The sequence below is a fragment of the Nipponia nippon genome, unplaced genomic scaffold (genome assembly GCF_047370975.1).
Source record: "Nipponia nippon isolate SJK-2023a ecotype South Korea unplaced genomic scaffold, ASM4737097v1 scaffold_3, whole genome shotgun sequence".
NCBI classification, from domain to species: domain Eukaryota; kingdom Metazoa; phylum Chordata; class Aves; order Pelecaniformes; family Threskiornithidae; genus Nipponia; species Nipponia nippon.
The window spans coordinates 25,285,185-25,298,915 of record NW_028262347.1 but is presented as its reverse complement, the minus strand read 5'-3'; the positions used below and the strand labels follow the sequence as shown (position 1 = coordinate 25,298,915).

Below are 13,731 nucleotides of genomic sequence, written 5' to 3'. Positions count from 1 at the left end.
AACAATAAATGTTCACATATGGAGTGGTAACCGTGGGATGATTTTAAGTCTGCTTAAGAGTAGACAGTCTCACTCTTCATCTCTTGCGCCATACATAGCCATGTAATTGTGGAAGACAGGTGACCCCATTGTTATCTCTGCAGATGTTAGTGAACTCATGGAGGACAAGGCTTTGAAGAAACAGCCCAAAAGAAGTATTGTCCTTTCCAAAACCTTAAAAGCACAAGCTCTGAGGGGAAAAAAAACCCACCATACCACCGCATGTAAATTCTGGAAAAGTGGAAGTTCTTTACTTCACATTTACAAATATAGTCATCCAGTTTGTAACACAGATATTGCTCAAGTGTTCAGTCCAATCCCTGACTCAAGCAAAGGGCAACATCCTGACTATAAATCTTTCAGTCTCAGATCAAAATGTATAAAATTTCAGTATTCTTGTGTCTTGCACACACGCACTGTTTAATGATGATGTCTGCATATTCTGAAGGCATGGGTATCATCATTTGTGATATGGATTTTTCACTTTGGGCTGACTAGTCTAGGATCTTTATTTTAGAAAATTCTTGTCCCATCCAGAGACTCAGCCATACTAATCAAGAATGCAAAATCATTGTTGCTGCATTACCTTTTTGCTGCATTATCTTTTTGCTGCATTATCTTACACTGAGCCTGGTAAACTTAGATGCAATATTTACTCCTGGTACCAAGTATCTCTTATATCATCAACCTTTTTTAGTTTTATTGATTACAACATTTACTTACTCAAACCCAAGGAAAAGCCACTGGAGCCAGACCCAGGAGAGCAGTAGAATAACAACTGTGATGGGGATGGAAAGGATAAACCAGGATCCAAAATTGATGCACTGGCAAGCTGGGTAACGTCTGGATGAAAGTAAAAAATGGTTCAATTGAGCTTTGCAAAGGAATGAAGACTTGTGAGAAGTGCCAGAAAGCCCTGCTGCAAGAGAGTGCTCCTGGCTGGCAGCTGACTTCAGGATGAGGTGGGCTCCAGTGTCCTCTTCCCTCACCCTCCCGTCCTGCTCCTGATCATCATGATCACTACAGGAACTGGCTGTGCCAGTTATTTGAGCACTGGATCAGCAACAGGTCTGGGGATCTTACACCGATCTAGGTGTGTGTAATCTGAGTGCAGTAGGCAAGGATGGGCCACGCACAGCGTTAAGGACCATTAGGACTACAAAGAAACAGAAATTGAAGAAAAGCAGTTCTTTGAGAGGAGACTTTAGCACAAGAAAATATACTCAAAATGAACAAGCTCCAATGAACTTAGAAGACAACAGTGGAGACAACATTGAGACTTGTATTGTTTGAGGTTCCATAAGGGATTCAAAACTGATTAAAACCAAAATTATTATTACTAATTTCCAGGAAAGGCAGGAATGTTCATTTGTTAGGTGGATTATCTCTCCAGTCACCTTGTCTCTTTGAGGCTGTCTTAATCTACTGTTTACAGATGTGGGCCATTCAACGAGAGCTCTCCCTGACATGTGCATTTAAGAAAAGGAGAAATGAGCTTTGGTTTTCTGAAAGAAATGAATTTACTGTTGAATGAGATAGATGCCAGATGGGCAAAAAGGTCAGATAAAGGAATCCTGTTTTCCAGTTTACTTTATGAACAGAAGTTATTCTTCTTTTGAGCTCCTCCAGCTCTGCTGAGAGAGCTTTTAAAGCTAAAAGTGAGAAAATTCTAGTCTTCTTGAAAAGCCTTCCTCCTTGGTGCAAAAATCAGATGGAAAGGAAATTACAATGTCCAGACAGAGACTGTAATGACCATTTCCTATTATTAGCCAATCTTTTGTATTTCAGGCCTTGCTAGAAAAAAAGGAATTCTGATGGTCACATAGGTCTTTGAGGCAGTAAATGTTTATTATAAATGCTTTCTCAAGTATTGTGCAAATTTTAGGATTGATCTATATTTATTATGATGCTTACATATATTGCAATTAAAGTGCCAGCAGGAACTGAACCAAAACTCCTACTCACTTCTTGAGGTGATGCTCTAAATTGCAACTGTATATAGTGATGAGACATTGAAACTGGAACAAGAAAAGGCATTGTGATAGTATATATAATTTACTGATTATGTGGCTATTTAGCTTTTATTACATGATTAGCTATATCAGTTTTTGAATGTATGAATTCTAATATAGGAAACTGACATCAGCATAACAATGACTTAGCATTTCATCACTTTCTAAAGTATTTATGACCTTTCCTGAAGTATGTGTGATAATTCCATAACAGAGTAACAAAACAAGCTCTTGAAAACTTTATACTAAAGAGTCAGTTCCATTATAAAATGTTAATTTATTGTGGTCAGGTTTCACAGTAAGTTTGTGCAGGGCTGATTATATATGTAAGTATTTCTAGAAATTTTAATATTAAACTTAGGTATTCTTCATCTCCAGAGCAAATATTCTTTAGGTAGACTGGATGATCAATTTAAATGATTTAAATAATGATCTATTATATAGTGCTGGTTGGATTATGTGCTATTGTTGGATTAGCTAGCATGGATCTTGCCTGAGGCAAGGATGGACAGGAGATACAGAACTATTTATTTTCTAGACCTATATCCTTTGGAAAATGAAAAAGTGTGATTGATGTTAATAATCCTCATTTTACAGTGATTCAGTGCCAATAACAATAAACTCTGTCCAGGCAGACATTACAAATGCCAACAAATTTGGCTCAAAGAACAAATCCAGATAAGATTATTCCTTTTATGACGTTTAGAGAATTGCTTAGCTTGAAAATAATATAACGTTGGCAAAGTTTGATTCTTCATGTTGGAAGGTCAAAGACAGTTACCAGAATAGGATTCAGGAAATTGCATAACCTGTCAGTGAGCCTGACTGGGGAACGAAAGGTTTCGTTGTAGGATTTACTCTTCCTCAAGCATAGGAGAACTCAGTTTTCTTGCTGAGGTACTGTTGTCTGGTAACCCTTTCTCTCTCTAATCTCTGCATAGCCTTCCCCTAGCCCTGGGGTGCAGCTGCCTGTACTCCTAGGATCCACAGCCCTCCTCTAATATGGCACAGCTGTGAACCTTGTCTTGCAGTGCCGTAGAAACTGCTTCGTGTGAGAAAGAGCAGTGAGAAAGTCTCTACAACAGAGCTAGGTAAGATTAGATAGGTAAAACTGCAGATGTGAGATAACTCACATGGAGATCTGCACCAGCCTGAAGGATTCAAGAGGAAAAACACCAATATAGAAAGGGGTAAAATACCAAAGGAAAAACATATGGAGTCAGAAGAAAGGGACCCAGCATCACAGAGGATCTGTTCCAGGGAGCAGTGAGGACCAACCCGCCTTATCCTTACTGATGCCTCCCTGGCCAATAAAGGCTTCTGGGTATCTTACAGGCAGTGGTGAGCAGACTAATGCTTAGCCTACTAGCTGGTTACACAACTCGGTGTGTTAGCCAATACTTTTCTTCTTTTTTTTCTTTTTTTTTTCTTTTTTTTTTCTTTCTTTTTTTTTTTTTTTTTCTTTTCAGTTGGATATATTCTAGATGCTATATTGCAGTGTCTCTTTGCATACAATTAAAGAATGAATACAGTGACCCTGAGAGGATCAGTAACAAATCTGTCTTGAAAAGGAGCCCTTATGGAAGATGGTCTCACTTGCAGGCATGCTTAGCATTGCATCAACATTTCCACTGTTTGCTTCTGCCCTGTGGAACACAGCAAAATTGCATGTCCTAAATTAACAGCAGGCTGAGGGTTCCCAGCAACACACAGGTTCCAATGCTAACACAGATACACTGGTTTCCTTGTCATGTGACAAATGAAAAGGAGGGAAGTAGAGAAGAGTAAACACTAATTCCAACTTATTTAATACTGAAATTGGGAAGATATGAGGAATATGGAATTTCGTAGTGTCATTTTAAGTGTTTTGTCACTGAGTGTGAAGCTCAGGAATATGCTGTATATACAGCTCTTTTGCTGAATTATTCTACTTCAGATGCTTATGATCCGTGAAGGTAGACTGCAAATGTGTCCAAGTCATGCTAACAGGTCAATTCCCACTTCAGACAGGACATAAATACAAACGAGGCCTCTAAGGAGAAGGGGAGCAAGACAGTTAAAGATAAAAATATTTGCACAGTTAGGTGGTAGATTCAGCCTAAGTTAAGGATTAGACTTAGTGGTTGTGTAAAGATTAAATGAAATCCTGGTGGGGTATAAAACTGGATTACACATGCAGTGCTCCATGTATGGCCCATGCTCCTAGCAGAGGGTGAAGACCCAGGGAGAGAACAGCAATCTGCTTATGCATTCTTGAAGAGATTGTTAACAGCTAAGGCAAACTGAAAAACCAGCTGCAAGCCAGTTTTCTTCAAGTTTCCTACAACTTCAGGGAAATGAACAAGAACAGTTCTTACCCCTAGTAATCAATCTTGGATTCTTCTAGCCTCCTCAGTGTGAAGCCTGCTTGAACCAGAAATACTTGTATATCTAAAAGTTTAAGCCTGAAGGACTTATAATGCCATAGTCTGCCCTGTGTAGTTCTTTGGACCCAATAACAGGCACTCTTAAAATTTCCATACCGTATCCATTGTTGCTATTCTCTTAGTGCAGGCTGATTTACAGACTGTGCCACTTCAGTTCTCTTTAGCAGCATGTTGAAGCCAAATTTCATCCATTCATGGAACACAGGTTGGAAGAAAATCTATCAATAACTGGTCTTTCACCATTTTGCCATGTGCAATACAGAATAGGGGTCAGAGGGTAATAAAAGGATTGTGCTTTATTTTGTTCTATTTTAAAATTAGAGTTGGAATATTTCTGGCAATGAACAGTTTGCAGAAGAAAAAAAGTTCAGCAAGAACTATTGGCTTTTCAAAAGCTTTGGAATGAAATCTGCCAATTTTCTTTCCAAAGTAGTTCTACTTAGAAAAGAAAAGGAATGTTAAAGAATGTTTTTAATAACCTCAAAACAAAGTGTTCCACTGAATGCAAAGTTTCAGACAGGTTTGAAATTATTTGCTTTTTCTTTGATTAATGGACCTAAATTCCTCATTTCAACAATGCACTAAGCATAACCTCCTGAAAGTCTCCTGATGCTCTTTGCTAAGCAGACCTGAAGTTAGCTCCTGCTGTACTTAGAAATGAATAAAAGTTCTTTAAGGCCAGATAGTGTCTGTCATATTCATGCTAAGTAGTGTCTTCCTCCTCAGATATGCCCATCTTTTTCCATGCAGCTATTCAAAGAGTAAAGTACTACTTAATCAAAGAATGGTCATCTTGTTGCATATGTTGGGTGATCACTTATAGCCTTTCCAGGTGTAAGGCAAATACAACCATGCAATTTCATTTTCTCTCTTTAACAAAAAATAACAAAAAAGAAAGTAATAGAATCAAATAATATCAAAGGTTTCTAATGCATTTTAGGCGAGCCATGTAAGAGTTCAAGAAAGAACAGTTAAAATTCTGGATTAAGAAGAATACAAATAATTTAATATAGTCTCTTACGTATTGAAGTGCTCAGCAAAAATCAGATTAGTTGATGTTCCTGTGATCGTGGTCAGCCCTCCAATGGTAGCGGAATAAGCCACACATAAGCACATCACTTTGAAAATGCCATTGTATTTGTCCTCCCTGCTTTTTCTCCCTGTTTCAGCAGGTGGTAGGTTCTGCTTAGAAAGAATATACACCAGTTAATATATAAGAAAGGTGCAGCATCAAGCACAAAAATAGGATTCAAGCATGTCCCAGAAGAGCCAGACAACTTGCCAGCAATATAGCTGTACTCAGCGTGGTTTGGTTTGCTGTTATAGTGGTACTACAATTATTCATGCAAAAGAAAAGGAGGGAGAGTCAAATCCTGAAGTCCTTTTCTTTAGCTGTATCACTCTTTACACAAGAACACCCTTTGTATATACTGCTGTATATACACACCTGATATATAGAGTTTGTACTCTGGTGAGGCTGGTTTAACTTGTGTAAAATACACTGGGAGCACAAAACCACAAATGAAATAATTACATAAGCAAACTGTATGTATATGTGTATCTACACATGTATCTCTTATTCACATGAAACTAGCTTCATTGCTAGCTGTGCCACGTTAGGTGTTAGATAAAAGTGAGATTTAGGTTAAAACTAAAGGTTACACACATTAGCTGCGTAATACAAAGACACCTTAAGTACCTGTTCCTTTTCTTTTTCATTTTCCTTTTCAATTGTACACACAGTACTACCCACATCGTTGTCATATCTGGAAAAAACAAAGTTATGTATTGTAATAAACACATATTCTAATTAGATGAATTCTCAGAACAGCATTTAGTAAATGGATAACTATTACCCATGAAGTTGTTTTTCTTTCTCTTTCCAGTCACTGCTTTCACATTCTCCTATATTTTCTGTAAGAAAGACATTGATGTAAAGACAGATAAGTATTTAAGGGAGCAAAACTGGAAAGGCTCCATCAGCATGTCCCATTCCATGCAATCACTGCACATCATCCCATGAATATGTTTACAAGTACCAATCTTAAAAACAGCTGAGATGTGCCCTACTCCTTCATGTCTCCTATTCCCCAGAGTCCGAATCTTCTGATGAGGAGAAATCTTTCTAATTTACAATCCAGCTGTGTGTATAACCAGTTTAGATTCATTTGTTCTCCCAACATTACCCTAGAGCTTAAAGAGCTCTTTTCTCTTGCTAATGTTTAACCCCCAGTGTATTCATAGCCTGTAGACGTATTTCTTTTCAGACATTTTACTAGGCTGAACAAGCCAGCCTCTTCTCCCCTCCTCTCATATAACTGCCATATTCTGCACCTGTTGAGTTTTAATTAATCTTTGTGAACATGAGAGACCTCACACACAGTAATCCAAGAGAAGTCTCATGATGAAGCATGTAATAATGCTAGTACTTCCCTAGCCATTCAACTTTATTTTATGTGGTGTTTACTCTGCTGTGGAGTGAGGGTGGGCAAAGACAAAAACTGCACCGTGTGCTTACCATCCAGCTCTAGCGCCGGGTTGATGGAGCCGTTAGAGCAAGACATCTCCAGCATATCAGCTTCTGCTTCAGCTCGGGTGATCTGCTGAGCTACAGCCTCTACAATTGGCATCACCATGGCAGCAGCAGAGGTGTTGCTGAGCCACATCGACAAGAAAGCACAGCTAACCATGAAACCCAGCGTAAGCCTGGAACAGGAGAGAAGAGTCTTTGGCTGCTACAGCAACACCTCTTATCACCACTCTATTTAATATAAATGGAAAGCTTTTTCAACAGAAACCTTGAATGTAGGAAACACTGAAAATTTAAAGCTTGCAATTGACTTCTGAGGAATTTTATGAATTGAAATTATCTTGATCAAAGACACTGAAAATATCATATTTTAGAGTTAAAGGATCAAATATATTATAAATCGAAACAGAAGCAATAATGTTTATTTACAGAATGATATTGTATTTGAATCATCTTTGAAGAAAGAGCACCATGCATGTCACAAGTTCAAATGAAAGTTAAAATGGCTATACTGCTAATGCTATTAATCTCATATTCTACAAACTAGGTCAAAACCCTGGACTTATCACTTAGGCTGTAAGTCCTCTAGATATCAGTTCAGGTGTTATAGGAAGAAATATTAACAATTCGGTAAGTGGTACTTAGTTCTTAATCAGAGCCCCAAGACAGGTGTAGGGATTATTTGTGCTTCAATAAACATCATATTTGATATTAAATGGGAAAGTGAAGGTCACTACAATGTCTTTGGTCTTGGCACAGCTTATGCTAAGTTTACTACAACTAGGAGTTTCATCTGTGCAATTGCATCGATTGCACTGATGCAAGGCACTGAATTGCATCAGTGACTGGAGTCACTCTAGTTTCACAGTAAAAAAATCAAACATTCCACGTCATATCTGGTGAAGCTGGACAGTAAACTTAGAATACAGGCCACATCATTGTCATTTTTAATGTATCTCTTGAAGTTGTAAATGAGAGTAGTCCTCTTGGCTTTCTGTCCCAAGGTGTTGACAGTGCCATTAAACACCTGCCATGCATCACCACAGGGAGAGAAAAACTGGATGGAGGGACTGTTGTGTTGCAGCATTTTCTGAGAAGTCATTTGTGCAATTTGTAAAGCTCTTTGCCTAGCCTTGACCAAAAGCTTCACAAAAACTAAGGATTACTCAGCACATGAAGACAAAATAATGTAAGCAATATTTATGACATAAAAATACTGTTCAAAATGCCTCTCATAGCCTTTCATTTCAGCTAACAGCAACAACATTTCAAACTTCATTTTTTCTCAGTAAGGGCACCTTGTCTTTTCTTTGTGCACTTTTAATGGCATAATGATGAAATGATCTGCAGACCTGCAAGTGGTGGACCTGATTGAACACAAATTGTCATCAATAGTATAAAACCCATTAACTTTACGCAGTTTTTGATTAGGTCTTCAGGTAGAAGTTGGGGAAGAATTGTGTTTTCAGGAGAAATTTCTATGCAGAAAATACTGGTCAGGCTAAGCACACTGAATACAAATGTTCACATTGTGGAGAAATATAATTTTACTACAGCTTGCAAGAGGATTGAAAACTAAAGCAAATTAAGACATTCACTAACGTGTTTCAAAACTGTTCATTATAAATTGCCAGCATTTGATGGACTGATGGTCAGGTGACCATTTAGTACAGTGTGGTGTACTCTAATGAGTGACTCTAAAATTGATTAAAAAAATAATAAAATATATCCTAACCTGTTCAGCCCCAGGTTTTCTGCATTATTCTCCCTTTGGTGTTGTTAAAAATATTCTGCATGGAACCTGGGATGATAATTTCATTTACATTCAATTATAAAGTCACTCTTTGCTATGTAATGCACAACTGATGTTTTATTACTCATTCTAGTCCTTGCAGGTTGCATAGACATATTCAAGTTTCCCTGCTAGTCTGCAGACCAGACTGCATAGCTCAAATGACGGGAGGCCTTTAGGGACTCATAGAATCATTTAGGTTGGAAAAGACCCTTAAGGTCATCGAATCCAGCTGTTACCCTAACACTGCCAAGTCTGCCACTAAACCATGTCCCTAAGCGCCAAATCTACAGGTCTCTCAAATACCTCCAGGGATGGGGACTCAACCACTTCCCTGGACAGCCTGATCCAGTGTTTGACTACTCTTTCAGTGAAGAAATTTTTCCTAATATCCAATGTAAACCTCCCCTGGCACAACTTGAGGCCGTTTCCTCTCGTCCTATCACTTGTTACTTGGGAAAAGAGACCGACTGCCACCTCCCTACGACCTCCTTTCAGGTAGTTGTAGGGAGCAATAAGGTCTCCCCTCAGGCTTCTTTTCTCCAGGCTAAAAAACCCCTGTTGCCTCAGCTGCTCCTCATAAGGCCTAGACCCTTCACCATCTTCTTTGCCCTTCTTTGGACACGCTCCAGCACCTCAATGTGTTTCTTGTAGTGAGGGGCCCAAAACTGAACACAGTACTCAAGGTGCGGCCTCACCAGTGCTGAGTACAGGAGGATGCTCACTTCCCTAGTCCTGCTGGCCACACTATTTCTGATACAAGCCAGTTTCTCCAGAAGAATGCAGAATTCAGAAGACTCCTGCTATTCTACTTCCACTGCTGCATCCCCCATGTCCTCTAATGCAGAAACCTCCAATGATATTTCTCCTTGGGCTGGATGAGGCTCCAATGTGCACAGGCTGGCTGGGGACTCCTGCTAGCGGAGGAGGGCTATGCACAGAGTACAGCATTCATCACTTTGCAGTGGGCCCAGCTACCAAGCAGCAGATGCTGAGAGGTGGGATGATCCTCTCCTTCACAAATCATCTTATCATAATCTTATCATCCTTTTGTCATGATCAGGAAATGTGATAGAGCTGAGATAGTTACGAGGGATACTGCTTCCTCAGGGTTACAAAGCTGTCTGTGGAGTTGCTCTAGGTATCCTTGGCAGCTGGTTGCAGGTTTATGTAGCAACAGCAAGTTCCCCAGCAGTGTTCAGCTTAGCACAGCACGCCATCCACCTCTGTTCTCCCTTTCAAGATTTCAGCCAAAAGGTGAGGATTTAGGAGTGATCAAGAAAAGAGAAATTGAAATAACTAAAACTGCATAGCTCAAGAATATAGCTAAAGGGAGGCAGTTGAACAAGAATGCATTTTGTCAAAACGAAAGCTACCAGCTATCAAAAGATGCAGGGAAAATCAAAATACATGTGATATTTAAAATGAGGACAGACAAATCACTGAGGAATAGAAATAATCCAGCATTTCCATGAGGTGTTATTAGTTAGATCACCTAAGAGGCATCTCATTTTTTAGACCTGGGGTTTCTATTTTTCTGACTATTTACTTCCTGTCACTGTCTGATTCCTGACAAGGAGTCATAAGCATCATGTATTCTGGAAAGCCAGACTCTCTCTACAGATCTTATCTGCAGCCTTACTGGTGTGCTGACAGATGAAGCTGTGGGTCTAAAGCTTTCCTGGAAACTTGTAAAGCAAGCAAAGAAAAGAGTTTTCACTTCATAAGATATATGCTGACAGTGAGTAAGTAGAGAGTATGTGATTTCATTTCCCTCATCACCTCATCCAGCTTGGGAAGTTCCTATTCCTTTGATATTTTCTTCATAGGTAGACAAATTAAAAAACATAAATAAAGACATTGTGCTTAATGTGTTTTTCCTTCCCCACTACATCTTTAATGACTTTTTTTCCTCACTGTGTATTTGAACTCTTCTTATATTTTTGGGAAGGGTCCAGAATTTTGCAAACAGTAATGAAATACAAATTAATAATAAGCATAGCACAGATTTTCGGTTGTAGGCATCAGGTATGTAATGTACTACCACCATTAAGAAACAGGACCCTTACATTATTCATGAATTCATCAGATTTTTTGTTCAGAAGGATCCTTATTATGAACAGAATCACCGCAGGGAACTTTCAATTAGGATTTCAGCAAAATAATAAAGTGTCATCTACCAATCAATCATATAATTTCAAATATCTACTTTGTTTCAGTAGAGCAGAATGGCTGGATTTCTGCTACAGAAAAAGCAGTAGGCAATTATTTCTGGAATACATAGCTTTCCAAAAATATTATTGTCCTTCAAGACATTATTTAGCACATACCATGCAGGGTTGACACCCACCAGCATCACCATTCTTAAAGCCACTCTTTTGTGGAAATTCCATTTTTCTATTGACGTTGCCAAACAAATTACTCCAATCAGCAGCAGATGAAAGTCTTTAAAATAAGCAGATGCCACCTGAAATAAAAACAAAAAATATTTTCTTAACTAAATGATGACTTTCTATTAGTATTTGGTATTATCAGTTTAATGAAAAAAAGTTTCAGTAAGGGTATGTATTGAAGTAAATATTGATAAAAGTTTTTGCCTTAAATTTGAACTGTTAATTTAATTGAAACTGTTAATTTCACTTAACCAAATGATGCAAGAGTAACTGCACTAAAGTGCATAGTGTTAAAACAAAATGAAAAATAGGTTTATGATATGAACAGCCTAAGATCATCAGTCACATGTCACATAAACACTAAATCACCAATGAAATGCTGCTTTTATTAATTTAGTCGTCTATTCAACAGATAAAAGAAAAACTTTAAACATAGACTTAGAGTATGATCGCCTCTGGTGTCCTGTCTTTGACATGAAGATGTATACTCAGCCTTTTGCACATGGGATCTTTAGTGTGTCATCTCGCTTCTGTAACATTAAGGATATTTTATATCTATCTAGCATTTTCCCATTGACTGGCACCTAAGCACTGAATCACAATCTAAAGAAAAAACGTTAAAGAAATATGAACAAGTCCTGAGGACAAAACATGTAAGCAAGTCTTAAGGCAGACCTACTGTGATTGGCACTCAGCAAATCCGTGGATTAACCCATCAGGTTTCAACGTTATGTGGTTATTTCTTTTTTATCATCATTTTATCATTGAAATCCGTAATATGATAGAGAGGACAAAAAGGGTTACCTCCTTGGATTCCATTATACCGAACAATGGGAACATAAAGGCAGGGAGCAAAGCTGAAACAGCCAGTGGCAAAGCTTCTGTGAGCCAAAAGATGGCAACTACAAACAACGTGTATGCACATTCTGCTTCCTAGAATACAAAAGGCACCAACAAAAATACGAGTGGATCATCCAGGAAAAAAATTACAATTGCAAGAAGTCCAGCTATGTCAGTAAAGAGATTCCCCCCACTTGGAACAAGTATGAGTCAAGGGACCTGAACTTAGGGTAGTTGTTGTCTGCTATTGATAATCCTGCTAAGATATTAAACATAGTCCATAAAATAGTTTTAAAGATTTTTTTGTACGAAATGATAGTAAAATTACTTAAATTCTACCACTTATGAAAGGTGGAAAAAAAGTCAGCTGCCTTTTCCTTCAAGCACAATTAATCATATAGGTCATTCTGGAGCATTCTGAGACCATGAATTAGCATAAATCACGAACATTCTGCAGCTGCAAGCAAAACTTTAAACCCCTAGGAGTAGTCACAGTCAATAATAGGTCAAATTTGTCTCTCCTGTAATCAATGAAGTTTTGTCATCAGCATCAATAAGGCAAGGATTATACTCTAATATAAAAAGCGTTGTGCAAGACTGACAAGAAACACAGTTGTTGTTTTTAAGACTTGTAATTTTAGTGAGTGTCTTTTATTTAAACTCCTGGAAAACAGGATTTCTTTCAGGAGAATTTACTTCAATGCTGCCTGTAAAATGCAGCCACAGCCAAATATGATGAGATGAAGGGAGCCTGGTTTCTTCTAGAATCCTAGAAACTCTTTTGTGTAGTTTTGATTTATATTTCTGCTCTTGAGGAAAATGGTTTAGATCTTTTAACGTCACTGGTTAGGGCATGAAACTACTCAACAACAGCAGAGATGATTTGTATTGGGAAAGTAATAGCTTAATGAAATGGCTCTGGGAACCTCTGACTAGAAAACAACAATGTTAAATCCAAGTCAGTCAGCTATGGGTAGCATTTTTTAGGGGGGGGAAGCTTGTGTTATATATTAAGTTTGATAATGTCAATTCATTTATCACCTAGCCAATGTTCATCTCACTGAAGTCCTACCACATTAAGAATTTCTCAAGAATTTCCTCTCAGAGAGGAAACTGAAATATTGAAACTGTGATGTGAGACAGTGTGAAGCATGTTGCTCTGTAACCACTATCTATCTGTGATGCAAGGACTTCTGAACTGGACTTTCATGTATTGTTAGACATGATGTGTATAATGCACGTGTGATAATACATCACAGGAGAATTCCATTTCATTCTGTTGACATCAGAACTGTACCAAATAGAATCAATAATAAAATTTTTAGAAAGCTGTTTCATCAGCCTGGAATTGTCACAAGAGTTATTGAATGCCAGAAGAATTTATTTCAAGTAAAATAAAACTAGGGTGTCCTGCCATAACCTTTGCTCTATTTAGGAACCAGAGGGAATTTCTCAGATCACTGATTCCGGCCACTTGCTATCAGACGACATAACATATGATGAACTTAACAAAATCCATCATCAAATAAAAAGGTAACTGCAGCTGTCTTCCTGACAATTCATCTCCATTGTCAATCATACCGAGCTGTTTAAAAGTGTCCAAAATGTAATAGTAAGGACAGGATTTTCAAGGTAGTCTAGGTGATATTAAATAAGAAAAACATCTCCTGAACAAGAAAGCAAATACGTAATTCAGAAC

General features: G+C 38.1%; 1 protein-coding gene across 3 annotated transcripts in view; it reads right to left on the bottom strand.

Annotated features, from left to right (window-relative positions):
* SLC13A1 (solute carrier family 13 member 1) overlaps positions 1-13,731 on the bottom strand; it is a 55,502-nt gene that overhangs the window by 15,899 nt on the left and 25,872 nt on the right. For 2 of the 3 annotated variants that reach the window (XM_087763864.1, XM_087763865.1), the window contains exons 3-9: positions 11,997-12,125; positions 11,130-11,266; positions 6,996-7,183; positions 6,334-6,391; positions 6,177-6,243; positions 5,499-5,662; positions 763-882 (exon numbers count right to left, since the gene is read on the bottom strand). In XM_087763864.1, coding sequence (XP_087619990.1) covers positions 763-882; positions 5,499-5,662; positions 6,177-6,243; positions 6,334-6,391; positions 6,996-7,183; positions 11,130-11,266; positions 11,997-12,125 — 863 coding nt within the window. The remainder of the gene's footprint in view (positions 1-762; positions 883-5,498; positions 5,663-6,176; positions 6,244-6,333; positions 6,392-6,995; positions 7,184-11,129; positions 11,267-11,996; positions 12,126-13,731) is intronic. The other variant, XM_087763866.1, reaches the window with a different exon arrangement.